This window comes from Leishmania braziliensis, chromosome 17 (assembly GCF_000002845.2).
Source record: "Leishmania braziliensis MHOM/BR/75/M2904 complete genome, chromosome 17".
Lineage (NCBI taxonomy): Eukaryota > Euglenozoa > Kinetoplastea > Trypanosomatida > Trypanosomatidae > Leishmania > Leishmania braziliensis.
In genome coordinates this window covers 178301-198418 of record NC_009309.2, presented here as the reverse complement: position 1 = coordinate 198418, position 20118 = coordinate 178301, and the positions used below count along the sequence as shown (strand labels likewise).

The 20118-nt window shown below is 61.4% G+C and overlaps 3 protein-coding genes across 3 annotated transcripts; all 3 read left to right on the top strand.

Moving 5' to 3' along the window:
- Nucleotides 1–358: 358 nt before the first annotated feature.
- On the top strand, nt 359–11455 carry LBRM_17_0450 (conserved hypothetical protein; the record flags this gene model as incomplete). Its single annotated transcript, XM_001563763.1, has 1 exon — nt 359–11455. One exon carries the CDS (start codon nt 359–361, stop codon nt 11453–11455), a length of 11097 nt encoding a protein of 3698 aa, XP_001563813.1.
- An 856-nt stretch (nt 11456–12311) lies between these two features.
- LBRM_17_0440 (conserved hypothetical protein) lies at nt 12312–13289 on the top strand (the record flags this gene model as incomplete). The annotated part of the gene is made up of 1 exon (XM_001563762.1): nt 12312–13289. One exon carries the CDS (start codon nt 12312–12314, stop codon nt 13287–13289), a length of 978 nt encoding a protein of 325 aa, XP_001563812.1.
- A 1299-nt stretch (nt 13290–14588) lies between these two features.
- On the top strand, nt 14589–19325 carry LBRM_17_0430 (conserved hypothetical protein; the record flags this gene model as incomplete). Its single annotated transcript, XM_001563761.2, has 1 exon — nt 14589–19325. One exon carries the CDS (start codon nt 14589–14591, stop codon nt 19323–19325), a length of 4737 nt encoding a protein of 1578 aa, XP_001563811.2.
- Nucleotides 19326–20118: the final 793 nt, after the last annotated feature.

Here is a 20118-nt window from a genome sequence, read left to right as displayed (position 1 = left end):
ACATCTACGTAGGTATACGTCGGATCCTCTCTCTTTCCTTCTCTCTCCCTCTCCCTGGACACGTACGTTTCCCTCCATTTTGTCATCGCCATCTCTCTGACGCTATTCGTAGCGCACCGATCAGCGAGGCGCACTCCTTTTCCGTGTTGCGCTGGGGAGTAGGAGGGGGCCACTCGTTTTGGCGGTTCGTTGCGTGGTGCCTTTGTCGATCGCTGACCTCATCCGCGCTCCCCCCTTCTCTCTCTCTCTCTGCCAGCCGGTGTCGTGCACACGCGCAACCGCACCCAGCGCCCCTCTCTCCTTTGTTTTTCTTCCTCCTTTCGGCCTTCTCCTTGTCTTGTTCATCAGCATCCTTGTAATGCCCTCCGCAGCCAGTAGCGGCGTAGTTGCGCGATGTAGGTGTCTTCTGCCAGCGTTGCTCCTCAGCCTCTTCGCTTATGTCTGCTTGTGCGGTAGCAGTGGATGGGGACCCCTCCCAGCGCACGCTGCCGCTCCTCAGCAGTCTTCCTCGCAGCCCCCGAGCTTCCAGAGCGGTGATGACCCTAGCCATGTATACGCAAGTCTGCAGGCGTTGAACGAGCTGGTGCTCGGCGCGCCGTACATGTTTGCAGCGGTTGCCAGCGATCGTAGCGATGCTGTCATGACCGCACCAACGGACGAGGAGGTCGTTGCGGCTGTGCAGCGTGCACGCGATGAGGGCCGCCGCGCACGAATCTCCGCTCAAGCCCCATATTCCGCATCAGCTGGGGGAGTTAACACGGATGCAGTGAGTTCTGAGGCGACAACCTCCATGTGTGCGGCGGACTTCACGTGCCCACGCTCGTCTGTTGCGTGGGCCAGCGGATCCTTCACCACTGACGAGTTGCTCACCCCGCACACTCTCGCACTGCCCGTTGGCCTGACACTGAAGCTCAGCCTCTGCTGCCAGTACAAGTTCGACGGCACGCTGCTGCGAAGCACGGCACTGTACGATGCTTTTCTTGAAGAGTTGCTGAGGGCCTCGCCGTTCCAGGTGCTGAGCCCAGCCGAGAAGCGGGAGCTGTTTCCACAGACTCTGATCCTTGTCGTGGATACATGGGACCGCCGGCGAGTGTACAACACCAGCTACGTCCTGACGGATGCAGATGTGGCAGAACACAACGACAGCGATGGTGACGTGCTGGTTCTGACAACTGGCGCTCTCACCCCAGCGACGCTGCTCAAGCTAATAACATCTTCGCCATCGCTTTCTGGGGGTAGTGGAAGGAGTGGATTCGGCTCCCACCACGCTCTACACACGAAGGCTGCTATCACTGATTCCACTACTGCACTGTGGACTGGCGCTCGCGCTGTCCCAACACATGGGGAGGCGGAGGCGGAGAGTAACGAACCAGTGAGCGCGGCATCTCTGGCGGCAAAGGCCGACATACAGCTTCACATTACGAACCAAGTGCTCAAGTGCAAGTGCCCACACATCCTGACAGTGATGCCGCTGCTGCACATGCAGCGAGATGCACTGCCACCGATCAACATTGTGGGACTCGGCTCTCACTGCGGGGTGCCGACATCGTCGCCCAACACTCACGGCGCCGATGTGCGCCAGTTAGCACCGCACATTCGCCGAGTCCGTGGCGCTGACGACACCGTCGTCTTTGCTGTTTCTTTCCATGTCACCCCACCAGTGCCTCCCACCTCACTGGTTACGTGGACAGTGCGCAGCGTAGAGGAGTCGGAGGAGGAGGCCGGCAGCACCGTGCCGCTGGGGAAGCCGTCTTGGGCTGATAGGCATCATCACAGCAGTGGTGGTCGTAGCGATCTCAGCGCTTCCCCTATATATGGCCCACTCACCTTGCGGCACTCACGGCTGTTGACAGTGCCACACCGCTCTGCGAGCAGCACTGGCGGCGATGTCGAGGCTTCTGAGGCGTCTACCTCAACAAGCAGTCTCCTTCCGCACAGCTCTGCCGCTAGTCCTTTCTTTGTTGTTGAGCCGAATGCGCGCTACGAGGTCTCCGTGCGCGTTTCGCGCAATCCGCTCGCGCCAGCTCTTCATGCCAGCTGGGCAGGAGCTTCTGAGGGAGAGCAAGGCCAGGGTGAGCCTGCGATGGGTGTCCGCACTGCTGAGACGGTCTTCTGGCCATCTACCGCCATCGCATCAACTGAGCGGGTGTCACATGGTCGTTTTGTCCTTCGGCTGCCATTGAACCGCTCATGGGCGCTGCCATCCGCTCATCCTACTCCGCACTTTGGATTTCGCCGATCCATGCGACTGACAAACGGCACGATGAAACGTGCTGCCGTGATGGCCGCCCTCGACCCGTACTACCCACTACGTTCCTCCTTCCCCACCTCCTCGTCGGCCGATTCTGCCGGCAGTGCGAGCGCTGCGGCCAGCAGCGTTTGGTGGGGCAGGGGCATTGGACGCAGCTCGGTCGGTGGTGACAGCCACACTGGCAGCAGCGGCGCTACCCTCGGCCGCCGGCCACCCTTGGCCTACTACGGCTACTGGGAGAACACACCGCTACGCGATCAGCCACTGCCACAGCAGCTCACTCGCGTGATGGCCAACCCGTACGTAAACACGTCCGCGCTGGCTCGGAATGCCGACGAAACAGACGGGGACGGAGAGGCCGGCGGTGCGTTGGTGCCTCTCTTCCTTGGCCGCAACCTTGTCGCCTACTTCGTGCGCGACGTGGATGATGTCTGCGATCCTGTCGTTCTGGAGGAGCGCGAGGTGTGGGCGGTTCAGAGCCACATCACCACCGCCGGGCCGACGACGGCGTGCGGGGAGCAGCAGGACGTGTCGGCGCTGGTGCTGCGACAGCTACTCCTGCGAATGCGAGTGGAGCCGCAGCTGGAGGTTACTGTGCCGAACACGACGTGGCTCGCCGACCCTCAGCAGCTTGCGGAGGCGGCGCGCGAGGGATACTACCGCTGCGAGGCACGCAGCAGCGCGGCAGCTACTTCTGCGGCAGCGCCAAGCACAGGTACCGCCTCGCTGCCCCTGTGCATAGCGGCCCCCGATGCGCGACGGGACGTCAGCGAGGTACACGCCTCTTTGAGCATGGGCAGTCGCGGCGTCTACGAGGTGGTGTGGGTGGCGCGAGTTACCGTGCGCGAGGAGCGGCTGATTAGTAAGGCGAACCTGGATCCACTGTACACCAGAGTTATCCCAGCGGCCCTGAGTGCTGGGGCGACATCCTCTGGACTGTTCATTGTGGAGGTGTATTCTCGCCCGCTGCTGGTGGTACGACGTCTGGCGAGTTACCCGCGCGTGGTCGCTGTAGAGCTACCTATGCATGCACGCCGCTGGGCGGTGTCGGCTCCTCGTCCTCTTGCAGAGCCTACATCGTCGCTCATAGCCTTTTCAACGTCTCCCTCAGCTCCTCAGCAGCAACAGGGTGCTCCCCATAGCGGTGACAGCAACAGCGCGGATGTTTTGAGCGACAGAGTACCCACCGGCTACTGGCGCTCGCGCCCCCCGCTGCGCGTCTTGTCAGTGGATGAGCAGCTCATGGCAGAGCTGGACACGAACGACGTACCCAACGTGCAACGCACGCTACCGAGTGGCACTCTCCAGTTTGTTGCTCAGGACACTGGCGAAGCGCTGTCGCTAACTGTTGCCCTGGACGGAGCGGTGCACTCCTTTGCCTACACGTCGCAGTGCCCGGATACGCACGTCGAGTACCAGATTAACGTGGTCGCCTTGCCACCCCCGCCGATAGCGCCGGCGTTTGCGCCCATCTACACAGAAGAAGGGTGCGTGTTGCTCGTGGAACCGCGTGAGGTGCGTAAGGATGAGGTAGCGGAGTGGCACGTGCCGCCGTGCGTGTCGGCGCGGCAGCCGCCGTACTTGGTGGAGCGCACCATCTCAACCGAGGAGCAAGAGGAGTCGCAAATCATCACGACTGCCGTGGATGGTGGGAGGCCGTTGGCCCTAATGAGTGCGGATGTCGCGCCTAGGCCCGTGACTGCGTTGATGGCGTGCGGTGTGGAGCCGTACCACCACTGCGATGTCGTGTGGTCTGTGCACAACCTCGTCGCGGCAGTGGAGACGACATACTCGCTGCGGCGATGCCAGCGGCCACCGGACGTCCTCTTCCACGAAAACGCTCCTCAGCAGCGCACCGCGTACCCTCATGCGAAAGCGTTTGCGCTGCCCTCGGTGGCTGAGGTTGCCTACACCCGCGTCAACGTCTCCGCCTTGGCGCTTCTAGAAGACGGATCTGTGCCGGCAGATGCGGGTGAGATTGTCAGTCGCCACCGCCGTCATCGCCGCGTGATACCAATCGCCGGCTTTGCAGCTGACATAGGGTACTCCTTTAATCACACAAGTCAGCAGAACTACTTCGAGATGGACTTGCACCTTGTCGAGGATGCAGTTACTCATCAGCTCTGGAACGCGCAGCATGATTACGTGGCGGGCGATGACGGGCCGATGGTGCTGCGCAGGCGAACCCGCGTGGATGTGCAGCAGCAGCAGCAGGACACGCTATTGGGCAGTGCTGGTACCGATGAGTGGGGTGCCGACACTGCGACAAGCAGCAGTGAGTCGGTGGAGGACAAGAAGCTGCTCTGGGATGAGTGCCGCACGAGCAAGGGGCCCAACTCACGTAAGGCATCGTCGTTGCCGGCAGAGGATGCTGCCCAACTATCGGAGAGGCGAACATGTCACCGTCACCGCCGACAGCTCGATGAGCAGCTCGACACTGCACTGGAGAAGACCTATACACTTCAGCACGAGGCAGAGGCGCGCCGACTGCGTGTCGCTGGGGTGGGCAACGCATCGCTGTTTTTGCTGGACTACGTCGTGCGAGGCTCGCCTGCGGTGCTGAGCGCCGAGGTAGAGGCTGAAAATCCTGAATTCGTGCGGCGTGGCATGTGTGTGGAGCAGCCGGGCTACGTCGCCATCCTCGCTATCAACCCTAGCGGCGTCGTTCATGGGGATGAGCGCTACGGCACGGTCTTGCCGTCACCGCCGGCCCCTGCTGTAGCTGTCTTGCCCTTCTGCGCCCCGCAGTACACCTTCTCCCGCTACCCGGAGCTCTTTTCGGTGTACGGCTACGACTTCACATGGGTATGCCCCGACGCGGCGGTCATGACGGCAGAGAAACACCACCCAACACACTCAGTCCTTTATTACACTCCAGAACGCTACGGCAGCGCCGCGGCGGCGCCGTCGACAAGTGTTGGTGAGGCACTCTGTCAGCTGACCGTCGCCAATCACGTCACACACACAGAGCAGCGTGACTGGTTTCTAATGAGGCGCGTTTATCCAAGTCCGCTGCCGCCTACCGCCCTCGTCGTGCTTAGCCACAACGCAGCCGAGTCGCTGCAGGTGATGCCGCCGTCCAGAGGCGCCAGCAGCAGCGCTGGTACACCGAACAGAAGCGGCAAGGCACCTCAGCAACAGCCACGACCTTCCTTCTCGCGAGCCACGCGCTTTGCGCCATCTCAGGCTGCCGCTGCACCCCCTTCCATCATCACCATGGAGAAACTTTACACTGCGCCCCCTAACACGTACCCTTTCGCCAGGGCGCGTCACATCGTCGGCAAGAGCGCCATCCTGCACGTGGATGCCCCATCAGACCCGGCTGTGGCGCAGTGGGCCGTCAAGAGCATCGTCCCGACTGTTTCCACCACCATAGGATTGCAGGTACTCATGGACAGCGTCGAGTTTCAGTCGCTACCTCGCCACCCGGCCGCCGTGGCCCGCGGCAGAGGCGGGTCGACAGTTCTCATCAAGGGGCTGCGCACGCCAGGGCTCTACACCATCACGCACTCTCTGCCGGATCCTGAGAACCCGAATGTGTGCCCGCCAGTGATTCTTACGGAGATGCTCGACGTGTTCCACGCGCAGGTGGTGGAGAAGGAGCTGTATGTGTGCAGCGACACTGCGGCGCTGCAGGCCGTGCCCATCCCGAACGAGATCGCCCATGAGTTTGTTGGCCAGTGGGAGGTGGTGTCGCTGGCGACGGATGCGAACACGGTGTGGACGGCGAGTGTGAACTTCACCGGCATTCACTTCGAGCACGACACGCGAGCGGAGACCCTCGTGCATGGCCTGCCGTTCGGCGTCGTGACAATGCGCTGGTCTATCTACCGGCTTCTCCCGCCATCTACGGACGCCACCTACCCACTGTCTTCTTGGACTGCCTTAGGCGAGGGCATTAGCGGCTCTGGCACCAGCAGACGCGCTGCGTCAGCGACATCCATGGCGCAGCATCGCATCCTCGTTGACTACGCCACAGTGGAGGTTCTTGTACTGACAGAGAATTTGCCCTCGCACCGCCTCGTGACTCTGGCTGATCATGCGGTGATCCTGACGACATCCTCGACGCAGAACTGGCGCTTGGCGACTAGAATGGGAGTCCCTGGTGCGTCTGCGGCTGTGGATGTTGCGGCGCAGGCGCGCATGAGCCTGCGCAGCATCCGCAACTACAGCCACGGCGAAGCAGCGGCCTTTCTTTTCCCATCAGATGACTCTACCGCTGACGGCACCGCACGTGCGGCGTTTCACACCTACTTCGGTCTGCACTCTCGCCCTGGCAGCGAGGTGCTCGTGCTGGAACCGCTCGCTGTTGGCACGGTGTACCTCCACTACGACCTTGTGCCGTCTCGCAGTATCTTTGGCCGGATGGAGGGGCACACGTGCGCGTTGAAGGGCTACTACGAGGTGGAGCGCGTCTCCGCCTACCTGACCGCAACGACTTCTATGGATCACGAGTGTGATGGCTACACCGGCAAGGGGCGCATCACACTGTGCCTGCATACCGAGGGAGCACCTGAAACGGAAAGTCGAGGCTCGAAGGACAATTCGCGGAAGTCCCCGACGTCGTCTCCGCGGACGAGGTGGCGGTCGCAGCCGTCTCGGGCAGACGTGCAGTTTTGGCAGAGCCAGGTGCGCCTTATCGACCCCGCAGCGCTGGAGGACACCGTCAAGCGTGGTGCGCGCGAGGTGGAGCGGCTCAGCGGTGGGCGGTGCGCGACGCCGTGGTGGGTGTCACCGACAACACAGTGGTTTAACCCGTCCTACACCTCGGCGAATGCTTCCTCCTTACCAGGCCGTTGCGTATCGTTCACGGTCAAGGCGAGCCGTCATCTTTCAGCGCGCGAGGTGTCGCAGCCGCTGTTCGTGGCAGTGCCGCAACCATCTTCTCTGTCTACACCGACGCTGGTGGCGGCCTCAGGCGTGTACGCGGATCGGGTGGGCGATGGGGGCGCTGCAGGTGATGCATCGGACACCACTGGTGCGTGCCCCTTCCACGGTGACTTTATCTCCACCCGTATCATCGATGGCGCCCCCGGCGCTGAGGCGGCTGTCGCCGCCAGTGTCAGCGGGGCGCGCGGGAGGAGTAAGGGGGGTCGGCAGGATGGCACCGCCGCTGCAGCAGGTCGCTTTGGCCTCTCACCGCTCTTTCAACTTGGGCTGCCGCACACCTTCGGCGACGCTGCTACTTCGTTTGCGTCTAAGTTCTTAGGCCGCGATGGCAGTGCGGGGGGAGGCGAGGTCAGCAGCGAGGGCCGCGCATGGGGCATTCGCTATTTGCCGGTGCTCCAGCCTGCGACATTGCGGCGGGCCAACGTGACGATGCGGCCGATGGTGGGGCTGCGCGGGGTACAGGACGACGTGACGTACGAGGTGAACATTAGCGGCCGAACCGCAGGGTTTGGAGGGCCGCCGCAGGCTTCCGCAAAGCAGGCGCCAGAGGCGACAGTGCTGCTGCGACTTGACCTTAGCCACCCGAGGCAACTTGGCGGCTTCATCGTCTCTTCGTCAGCGGAGACGGAGCTGAATCGGACGTGGGGAACAGCAATGCTGACCGTTTCCGGTGAGGCAGTGCATGGTGCCAGCCAAGCTGAAACCGTCGCTGACTCTAGCAGCAGCGGACCTGCTGGGGGAACCGAGATGCCACACCATAGCTTGCTCCACAAGTGCGTAGACGGCACCGTGCGCGGCGCCGACGTACTGCAATACTGGACAGAGACGAACCGCCCCGATGGCCGCGTCGACCGCACCGCGCAGGAGTGGCTAGACTACACCTTCGCCGTGCGTGATGCCACTGTTCCGTGCGACGTGCTCTTCGGTTCGCTGGAACATCTCCTCTCCGAGACGCACGGTGATGGCCCCTCATCATCATCATCGTCATCGACTTCTCCATCTCCTGGCGGCTGCTGGTACACCCAGCGCGCACGGCGAGGGCAAAAACCCGTTGCAGCGAGCCAAGGGGCGTCACCGTCATCCCAGCGACAGCAGCACTACATATCCCTCGCCGAAATGGAGCAGCAGGTGGAGCGCATTCGCCACCAGTGCAAGTGGACCGCGGATGGCATTGACGTGACTGGGCTGCCGGTCGATCTGCAGAACGCTTTGAGCCATCGCCGTGTGACAGCGACGCAGCTGCGCGTCCTCGAGGCGGCGAGAAAGGCACGGCAGGAGGCTGAGGAGGCCGCACTGGCAGAGGAGGCGCGCCAGCAGCAGTTGCACCAGCGCGAGCGGCAGAACACACTGTCGCACATGTCACCGATGGAGCGGCTAACGAACGCGCTTCGGGCCTACCAAGGTGTCGCTCAGGGCAACGAGGTGGCGGTGCTGCGCATACGTCTTCCGCTCAAGGAGTCCTTCGCCACTCCTTACGACATCTTCCTGCGGACAGCGCTGCACAAAGACGTCCTGTGCGGCACCACCATCGATCCGCCACCCTCCCTCACTGAGCCCGCGGTGCAGCCGACTGTGGCGAACCCGTACTCGCTTGTGCCGCTCGGTCGTGTGGAGGTGCGCGACATGGCGCCGGCGCTGTCGGCGTACCCTCCTGTGGTGAAACAGTGCGAGATAGAGGGCGGCCTGCCGGTACTGACCTTCGAGCTTACCGGCGCCAACTTTGCCCAGACCGTTTTTTCAGCCGACGCGGTGACGCTGGAGGAGATTCCGAATCCTGCCTTACCGAAGACAAAGGAGGGCGCATCGCGTACCCCCGATGTGGGGCTCACTGCGTGCATCGAGCAGATGCGGTGTGGCCTACAGGCGGCTGTGGAAGCCCGCTCCCGCAAGCGGCTGTACTTACAACTTCATGCATGTCCTGACTTTAGGATGCTAACCCCTGAGGAGTACAACGAGCACCAGGACAGCGACGCACTATTGCGGCGCCTGCAGCTCCCTCGCTACTTGCGTGTGACGGTGCACAATGCGATTCATCCGGACAGCTTTGTGGCGCCATCGTTACGAAGGACAGGCCGCGGGGCGTCAAACGCGTCAGCGTGGTGGTGGACGCCTGAGGGTGGGCCTCCCACGAGTGTCGCGGCCACCTCCACCGATGCGAGTTTTGTAGTGGAGGTCCGCCCAACGTTGGCGCGTCTGCACCTGCGCTCCTCTGCAAATATGGTGTTACCGGACCCCACGGTTGAAGAGCGAGCCCACCGCCGGTACCGCAGGCGGGAGGGCGGCAGCTGGTGGAGTGGAGGTGTCAGAGCTGCCGGGTCATCGAGACTCGACCCTGCGACGGCGCCGGGGGACGAGCCGGCGCAGCCGACTGAGCCGTCCTTCGATCCGACGCCAGGCCGCCCGCTGCTGCTTTGCGAGGCGGACCTGCGACGCTATGGCTTCCAGCTCGGGATCGAGCTTATCGGCGACACATGGACCCAGTCGGTCGGCGAGGGCGGCCACAGTGCAGGTTCGCGTGCGAGAGCTGCACCCCATGACGGCACTGCCGTCTACCATGCTCAAGAACCGTTAGACCTGCCGCGTCAGAGGGCCCCGCCGAACGTGGCGCTTATTAACAGCTTCAGCGTTGTGGAGCATCACAGCCTCGACAGCAGCCATCACCGGTACATGAAGGGCGGTGAGGTGTACCGATCCCACTTTATTCACTACCTCTTCTCCGAACTGCTCCGCGACCCAGCCATTCTGCAGAGCCATCGGTTTGTGTACCGCTACAACGACACCTTCACCAGTATAACGATACCGCCACTCTCTGCCAATGCCGCAGCGGCGACGTCGCGTCGTGACCGTCGTGATAGTGGTTGGCTCGACGGACAACCGCGTGATGCAGGAGTCACGGGGGCTGAGGAATACACAGGACTGTACGCTGCCCAGGTGCAGCCGAGTGCATCAAAGCCACGATCAACGGGCGGTAGCGCCGATAGCTCAGGGGTGGCGGCTACGGCGACCTTTTCAAACGCCTTTCCAGCGGTTCGTCCGTTCTGCAAGGTGGAGGAGATCCTCTTCGCCGTCCCAGGCATCGCCACCGAGTGCCGCGGGTGTCTGCTGGCTGACACCACCTTTTACGTGGCGGGTGACCTGACAGGCGTGTGGACTGTATCGTCTAGTTCCAGCACTGCTGCTGCTACTGGCACGACATCCACGACTGCATCGGTGGCGGGCACCACAACCCGCGGCACATCTGCAAACGAGGCGGCCACGCCACTTTTTAGCTGGGCTGGCGGAAGATTCACCCGTCCGCTCGTCCTACCGTGGGACAGCGCCGCACGCGTGCCGCGGCGCTGGCAGTTCGACTGGGTCTGCCCCACCACCGCCCACCGTGCACTTGGGCAACTGGCCTTGCAGCTCAGCGGCCGCAGCGACGGTGCAGCACTCTCCATCGTCATGGATGTCGTCCTGTATCGTCTTCGCGGTGTTGATGGCGGGGCACTGCCGGCGACTCAGCGGCCGTTGGTTCTGCTCTCGAGTACCCCGACTGAGCTGTCAGTTGTGCTGCGGCAGAACCACGCGTACACTCGCCGTGCCGGCACTGGCGTCGGGCAGACGACGCTCGCAGCTCCGCTGGTCCTGAACGTGAACCAGACAGCTGTAGATGCAGCCTACACGCAGCTTGCCGATGACATGCTGCGACGCCGCCGGCATGCCCAGACGGCACTTGAGTACCACAGGGACGGCCGCTACGCTGGTGGGCAACTAGTCGTGAATGCGTCCGTCTTCTTGAAGGTGTGCGCAGGTGATGCAAGCGTGGCTAGCGACGGTGCAGCGCCATGCATGGTCGTCTCCATCACCGAAGCTCTGTTGGCAGTGGAAGCGCCGAAAGTGGTCAAGCAGCCCGCCTTGTGGACGAGACGGCTGCTCGAACGCAGTGGCGGGGGCATGGACTCTGGCAGCACGGCAGGAGATGCATTCTACGATGCTTCGCCGTCGCCTGTGTCACTGCCGGTGCTGCTCTACCACCTCTTTATGGCCTTTCTCGTTCATGAGCTTCTGCCGATGCTTGGTATCGTCATCGTTGTGGCGCCGCCGGGCACCGTTTCCCCTCTCTCTGACTCTCTTCTGGAAGACCAGCACCGCGCGCACGTGGCCTTCACTATCATGGCATTCCTGCTCTTCATGTTTGTCTACGCGTACGGGCCGCTGACGGCGTGGGTAGGTCTCTGTCTGGTGGTGTGGTCGCTCTCCCTGTACTATAGCCGCCGTACTGAGCTGGTCTTTTTGTTTGTCGCCTCGGTGGTCTACACGCATTACTTCATGTGAACGGTAGGAGGCGGGACGGACAGGGGGGGGGGCGGGGGTTGTGTCTAGGCGGCGGAGAGGATGGTGGATGTCTCTGTGCATATATTTCTTTCGTGTATATCTTTGTGTGCCTTATTAAGAGGTGGGTGGGTGGGCGGCGCGTCTTCTAGCGACGTAATTAGCCAGTGATCTGCATGGACGCTTAACTATCAGCTCGATAAGTGACTCTGCTCTCTTTCTCTCTCTGAGCACCAGAGAGAGAGAAACGAAATTGCTCGCCAAGGGAAGCCTGGAGGTGTTGGCAATTATGAGGGAGCGTGTCCCCTACAGAGGTTGCACGCGTGCACTTCAGCGCACTCACCCAGTTGTTGTCGTTGCTCTCTCCTTGTGGCGCTTCTCCCGTTTCTTGTTTTCGATCATTGCCGAGATGGGGAATGGGGGGGGTTTGGTGAAGGAGGGTGCGACGGATATGGTGGATATGCTCGCCTCCCGTTGCGGTGAAGGATCGCCATCATCGCTTCCCCCCTCTCTACGGCTCGTTTACTGACCTCTACCATCCCCCTACTGATGGCAGGCATTTTTTTTTTGGGGGGGGGGTGAAGGAGCGATCCCCGTTTGGGTTTTTATGGCAGCGACACCCTTGCTGCAAACCTCCTCTATTGCTGTGTCGCCATTGCTCTTTTTACTTCCACCACCACCTCCTCCCCTGGACTCTCCTTGTCGACCTGTTCATCAACTCTCCGACCGCATCCTTCTCTGTGCATCACTCCACTCACCGACATGGATGCACGCGCCCACATGTCGCAGCGCCCCCTCCCCTCTCTCTGTGGGTGTTCCTCGCTTTTTTTCACTCGCGCTCTCTGCTACTGTTTCTCCAATGCTGCTCCGCGGTACGGTGGCATCGACAGTGACCTCGGCGCTTCTCCATCGCGGGGGCTGCGCACAGGGGTCGGTGGCGGCAATGCCCGCCGCTCACTTTGCTAGTTCTTGCTGCCGCTCGCCTCCATTGGCTGCTCTATCTTCGTCGTACCAGTCAACGTCTTCGCTTGGGCTGTTGCGTGCCGCCGCACCGGTGCTGCTGTGTGCTTCCACCACATGTAGCTCTTCTGCCTGGGCAACGACTCGCCGCTGGCAGTCCAGCAGCAGCCCAAGCTACGGCACCGTCCCCGCCGACATCGATTCACCACGCGGTGCGACAAAGCCCACCGAAGAGGAGCTTCATCGCGAGCAGCGTCGCCGCACGCACGGGCACGCGGCAACAGCTGAGGAGGCGAACAAGAACGCCGTCAACACCCACGTAAGCGGGTACAACCCATGGGAGGTGCTGGGCCTGAAGCCGGGTGCATCGACACAGACAATCCGCCTGCGCTACCACGAACTTATGAAGCAGGTTCACCCGGACATGGCGGTGGATGGCGCCGGCGACATCCCGCGCCTCAACCAGATTAACAAGGCCTACGAACTGATTACGAAGAGCCCGACGCTGGACCGGCGCTACCGCAACCTCGTCTCTGACACGCAGTACTTTTACTATAAATTCCTGCCTGAGTGGATGGCACGCAACGTGGATGAGATGCCACGGTACTGGAGTTGGGTGAAGTGGCGTACTCCGAGTGGCTTCCACATTTTCCTGCTGCTTTGCGGCTTCTACGTCCTTGGGCGCTTCTACGCCGCCTTCCCGCTGCTGACGAGCGTTTTTTTTATCTCTGTTGCGCTGGACGTGCTGCTGCACACGATGCTCGCCCCTGCGGCGCTGTGCATGCTGTTTCTCTACTCGATTATGGCGTACCGAAGCTACGATATGGCGTGGCTGACAAGCCCGAAGGGCTTTCTGCGCCGAGAGCTGGGGTACTAAACCGATGAGCAGTATTGTGGCGCGCGTTTTCCTGTTGTTGGTGCTGTGCAGATGCCTTGTGTAGGCTGATGATGGTGGTGAAGTGCTCTTGTTGTTTCCCTTTCCTTCCTTTCTCGCTCTGGGTAGAGGGGGAAGTCGACAGCGTGTGTGTGTGCGCGCAGGAGCGCATGAGTGTCTCTGTGGGCAGTGCCCCGGATGTCGGTGGGGGAGGAAGAATGCAGGTGGTGATTTCCTCCCTCAGTGGAACTCCGCTCAACAGCCATGGGTTCATCCTTCTTCCTCCGCTCTCCTCTGCACCTTTACTGTTTGCAGACCTTTCTCTTGTCGCGTCTTGTTTGCCTATGCGTGTCGGTGTGCGTGTGTGTGTGTGTGCGTGTGTGTGTGTGCGTGTGTGTCGGTTCTCTTAAGGCGGTGGTGCTTATAAATCGAGTGGGTAGTCGCAGATGAAGTCGAGAGGAGGAGGACGAGTGAGTGTGTTTGGGAGATATGGAGGGGCGGGGTGGGGGTCGCAGCGTGGGCTTCTGCATTCCTCCGTACCGCTACATGCAGGGCGCCTCGTCCTTCTAGGATGAGATACGTCCCCCTGACCTCCCCCGTCCACGGTATCTCCTCTTCCCCTCTCCCCTCCCCTCTGTTTGCAGGTGGCTGTGTGCGTAGGCGTGTTCTTCGCCCTCTCACAACACCGGTCGACTCCTTCAGCCACTATAAAACAACCGAAAAGGACTACTCATGGAATGCGCGCCACACAAGGAAGGGGAGTGAAGTACGAGCGGATGATGCAACGACATGCAAGCAGCTGCCCGTTCTACGTATGCATGTGCGTCTCATGTGTGGTTCGCTCAGTGACACAGCCGTGAGTCCCCAATCAAGCATACTTGTAAGCAACTAAGGACTTCCCTCGCTCCCTTGCGTGCGCCTCACCTCGCTCCATCTCACGCTTAGTATTCTCTCTGCTCACTATCCCTACCATCCCGAATCTTTCTCGCATTGTGTCACTCTTAGCTGTCTCTCTCTCTCTCTCTCGCGCGCGCGCGGACGTGCATCATCCATCACTGCCGCCACCCCCCTCCCCCCGTGCCGCTTCACTCTCAGCTGCTTTTCTATGTGTGGATTTACCGCTTTCGCTTTGCCCTTTTGGCCCCACCTTGGGCGCTCGCTAACGACAACCCCTCCTCCCCCTTCCCCGTTGCACCCCTTACCTTTCTACTCTCGTTAACGCTGTCTCCGCTGATACAACGCTCTCTCTTAAACCCCCACAGTGACACCCGTCGCGCAGTGTGGCGAGCTTCATCGACACCCATGTCGGCCGAGCACAGCCACGCTGATGGAGATGTGGACGCCCCCTCGTTCATCTACTTGGGCGAGCCACTGCCGTCTTCAGTCATGCAACTGGGGCTTTCCCTCAACGACTCTTTGCTCACCTCCACCGCGGAGGTGACACCAGCAGCGGCGTCACTCTCGTTTCGTGTACGTGCGATGCACCTCGACGACGTCGCCGAAGACGTCATCCTCGTCTGCGAGGACAGCATCACCCTCTGTGTGCCGTTAACTTGGAGCGGCGCTGCTGCAGCAACGCCATCGGACTTGGAAGGGTATTCAAGACCGGAGAGGAGCACCACTGCTGCGACTACTCATGACAACGCCACTCGTCCAGCCTACACCGCGGCATCGACTACTAGGACGCACCATCGCAGCTGCTCGCCGCATGCGCATGGCGAACTTTCCTGCTTGCCCTCTCGCCCTTCTCCGTCAGCACCGCCGGCATCTCAATCTTCTATTCTCACTTCTAGTGGCGCAGCGGCGGCGGCGTGCCTGCGAATGGCGAACCCTTTGCAGGTGTGGGCCTCCCCTCTTTCTCCGTCCTGCTGCACCACAGCTTCCACTAGCGGACTCTGCCTACCACGTCGTCTGCCAATGCCGCACGCGGAGCTCCGCAGCTCGGCGTCGGTGTTAATGGCTGTGCCGCTACCGCCACCAGCAGCGCTGTCGTCATCTGCATCTTCGACCAGCCGCGACGGACCATCAGAGCTGATATCGGGGTCCGTGCCTGTCTCGGGCCATGATGCACGCGTCACCCCTCCACCCGTCATGGCAGTCTACATCATGGAGTGCCCTGTACTGCCTGAAGGTGTAGACTACATCGAAGCATCTTCGATTCCGCTCGCGCGCCCGCTGGCAAGGATTGTATGTGCCCCCAACACGCTGCGCTTCCGCGAAGCGTGGTACCCGATACAGTTCTTCTGTTGGTGCGACAGCGCTGCTGACGCTGCTACCTCGACGACGGCTGCGTCGCCACCGTACGTTGATCATCACCTCCTTTGTGTTTCCTCGATCACTGTCGATCTTATCCGGGTGCGCTGCCGGATCGGCCTCGGACTCTCACCCCAGTCACCTCATTCCCCGCCAGCGTCCATGATGCCCTCACCTCTGCCCTCGTGTGGAAGCGGTGGCACGCGTGAAGGGGAATGCATCGAGCGAACGACGTCGCACGCCCCGTTTGTCTCTCCTGCGAATGCGGCGACAGCGGCTTCACTCGCCCCTTCATCGTTCACGACGTCGTTCGCTACCACTGGCGGTGTGTGCGATGGGGCCGCGCTGGTGTTGATCAGCGTACTGCAACGCTACGTCACGCGCTCTGACTGGTGCACCTACGATGCGCGAGGTCGTGTGCTGCTGAGCCTTAACTACGCTCGGCCGTCGGTGGTGAAGCCCATCAAGGTGTACAGGGGACAAGGGGCGTCCTCCGTGGACAACGAACGAAGCACGAGGTCGAACGGGATAGCGGAGGTGAGTTCTTCGCCGCTGGAATTGTGTACGTGGACGGAGTTGACTTTGTCAGAAAGCTTGCGCGCTACCCCCCACATGAGCTGCACCTCAAGACACGGCACTGCCGCCGGGGCTGCGGCTGCTGCTTTGTCGGATCTGCCGCTGCCGGTTCTCCGGTCTCAGCAGATATCGCATCAGCTGTCCTCGATGCTGGGCGTATTGACGGTCTATGGGCAGTCGTTTGTGTATCACGTGTTGTCCGGTCTCGGCACCATCGGCGGCCAACATGAGCCGGTGATGAACTTGCACATGTACCTTCCCTCCGAAGGGAGCAGAGGCCGGCCCTTGTCCGGTGTGTCGCAGACGGGGAGAGCGCTGAGTAGCGGAGTTACTGGTGCTAGCGTTCCAGCGTCAGCACCTGAGGCATCAGGCGGCGACTCGCTCTTGAGGCGGCTCAAGGCAGCGGCGTCGTTGGCCACAGCGTCTGCGCCGCCGCCTGGGGTGTGTGGCGGCTCATTCATCCACGTTGCGCAACTGTCCTTGGCTGCGGTAACCTCGTGTGCGTCTCGTGCGTCGCAAGCGGCTGTGCCAGCCCCCTTAGCAGACACTCTAGAGGCTGACGAGCTCACCGCAACGCTGCTGCGGCCACCGAGTTTAGGCCACCTCTGCGTACAAGTGGTTGACAACCTCATCGTGATCCACGCCCCAGCCACGGCACAGTTGGCTGTGTTCGACCTGGCCGATTGCAGTATCAGCAGTGCGTCTCAAATGAAAGCCACTGCTGCTTTTCACCATGCGAGAAGGCGAATGACAGCGCGGCGCTATCTATGGAAGGCGGTGGCCTCCGGTGCCATCGACTCCAGGGTGCGGTTCCCCAACCCTGCCGTTGCCAGTCCCGCAACCAGCACCGCTGCTTCAGCGGATTGTTTTTCTGAGCTGGCGTCTTCGTGGGAAGCTAGAGGAGGCGCGGTGTCAGCCTCACAAGGAATGGGCAACAGCAACATCAGCATCACTGACAGCGCCGACGACACCTTCGCAGCAGCGTCACGTTCATCGCTACCACCGCCACCAACAGCGTTCCATCCGTCAGCTGACGCCTCTAGCGGTGCTCAGGTTACCACCACCAGCGAACTAGCTGCTGAGCACCGGCAGCAGCAGTTTTATCGTTCGCGTGGTAGAAAAGCAGCATTGCAACGACAAGCGCCATCGGCCAACTTCCCCTCCATGCTGTCCGTCTTGAGGAGCTCAATGCTGGAGTTGACGGCGTGGGAGAACCCCATTGCCGCCTCTGCTGTACCGTTGATGTACCCGCTATATTGCTGCAGCGCAACTGCAGTGGTGAAGGCTTGTGAAGCTGAATGCGCAGGCGGCAGTCGAGATGCTCTGAGTGGCGGTAAGCCGGTCGTCTACGGCGACTATCAGTGGCTGGCGAGTTCACAGGTTCCACTGGTTATCAACGCGTCGGACGGAACTCTGCGCGTGTGCCGTGTAGACGCCGCGCGGGTGGCGGAGTGGCGTCTGCTTGTGGACTTAAGCCGTGGGAGCGAGCACAGCGACCAGTACCCTTGGCCGCGGCAGCAAGGGCAGGGCCTCGACGTAAACACCCTGAATGGCGATACGGCGGCTGGACTTGTCCGCTCCTACGTGCGCTTTCTGTGTCGGCGCCATCAGATGTTTTCCGCTCCCTTGGCCAAGGGCCGCAGCACGGGCAGCGTGTACGCTCTTGTCGGCCTTCTACGGGAGCTAGCCGGGCAAGTGGTGGGGTTGGCGGGCGATGATAGCGATGGCAACGCTGCGTCAGTGTCCCAGGCTGACCAAGTGGAGTGCGCAGAGGTCGATATCTTGCGGCGTCTTCTGTGCACGACCACCACGTCGACACTGCACGTCGCAGGCAATGAGTTGTACGCACTATGGAAATGCATACTGGCGAACCTCACGCTCGAAACCGAGTTTTCTCTCCGCTGCGTTGCAGTGGAGCTTGAAAGCACCGTGGCTCCTGCAGGTGGGGCGGGCAGCGCCAGCGGTGCCGGTGCGGCCAGCTCTGAGGCGTCTGGTGGGCTCCCAATCACCTCCACTGCGCTACAGCGGCTCATTTTACAGACGGTTTTTTCTCCCACTTGGACAGCCCTTCAGTCATCTTGTTTGCCACGCCACCCCCAGCAGCAGGACCAGAGGCGGCGCCAACTGGAGGGGCTCCTCTGCGATTATATACTGCTCCTGCACAGCGCTGCCATTCCAGTGGAGCTGCAACTCCAGTACTTGCTGCTCGAAGTGATTCTTTGCCACGTAGCGGACACTTCGACGAGGCGGTTGGAGTCTCCTCAACCGACGTCCGCCTGCAGCGCAGCGCGTCGTGTGCAAGAGCTGCTGCGGCAAGGGATACTGGAGCCAAGCGACGCCACGGCACGCTGGCTGCTGGATTGGTGGAGCACAAATCAGAAAGTAAGAGCATCAACTCAGTGCATCGGAGCAGCTGATGCGAGTGCGCGCCGCCTTAGCGCGAGGGGGTCTTCACAGGAGTACCGCTCTGAGCAGCCTGACGCAGTCGCCACTGTACCTCTGCCTCTGGCCGTGGCGACGACAACGCCACAGCGGAGTGCGGAAATGTTGTTCTCTCGCTTCGGCCCCCGTGACAGCACGGAGGAGACCGAGGTCCTCTTTGGGGAGGCGGTGCGTCTTCTTGAGGTGCACGGCTCCTTACTGGAGGTTGCGGAGGCATACAGCTGGCGCTCCGACTTCACTGCTGCCGCGGCGGTGTTGAAGCATGTTCCACATCAGAGTAAATTCAGTGAGGTCCCCGGGGTTGCTTCCTGGTCGGCGCTGTCGCACCGAGGACAGACACGTGCGCTGTCGTGGGACACTCTAGCCCTCTCCGTGCTGGATGGCGCGTGGCGGTATCTGCGTTGGGCAGAAGAAGCGCTCTTCTCCCACACCGACGGTGCTCCTGCCACATCCAAGCGGCGGCGTATCGCACCTGATCTCGCTTCCAATCCACCTAAGTCTTGGCAACTGCGCTCACTTGAGCGACAAGTCCAAGATGCGCATCGCATGTACGTCACCGTGGCAACGACACTACTGGGGAAGCCGACGACAGGGGCGTTGTCGCCATCACCAGTAATCGAGGCAGCAGATTTCAGCCAGGGTTCCCTCGCATCATCCACTGCGGCCAACGTCGACGGCCGGTTCCACGCACACGAGGTACACTACGAGCAGCTGTGCCGTCATATGGAGCAGGACTGGCACGATCTAAAGCTGCGAGGTGGGGCGTGACAGAGATGGAGGGGTGTCACGACAGCCGTGTCGCTGCGGCGTTGTTACCCGCGTGGTACCCCTCAACTTTGCCCACTTCTCTCTCGGTTTCTCAAAGCGTATACACAAGACCCAAGAGGGGGCATCGAGAGAAGGAGAGTAGGAACCCCTCCTGCATCGCCGCGTGCACTGAGACAGCGATGATGGATCGAAGGGAGTGGTGGATAGGAGGACGGAGGGGAAGAGTAATGACGTGTCCACTGGGGTGCGGGGGGGGGGAGTGGGAGGAGGGCATCTGCGCGCTGGAGGATGTCTTTGGTGGCTCCTCTGTGCACACTCGAAGCTGCAGCAAACGAAAAGCCAACGCGATTTGTGTGTAACCCGCTGCGAAGGACAACATCGTCCTCCTCTACTTTTTATCTCCGGCCTCCTCCTCTCACTCTCACACCACCAAACGAGGCGATATCAGAAGACCGGGCTAGAGGGCAGCAGGGGCATTATACACAGCTGTTCTACGCTCACCTTCTCGGAGAAGGTGAGCGGCTAGTCCTCATTCCCCTCTCTTACCCTCCTGGTGCACGCCAAGGTTCGCTGGGTAACGCAGCGACTTCACACTTGCCAAGTTGTCGCTGGCTACGCTTTGCGCATACGTCTTCTTGCTTTTCCCCCTCTTCGCTTCCGCTTCGCCCCGGCACATGCATGGCCCCTCGCTCTTCTCCGCACTCACACAGCGCTGGCCGCGATGTGCACACGTGATGCTGAGAAAAACAAAAAAAAAACAAGCAACAAAGAGGAGAGTTTGCTTGCCTTGTCG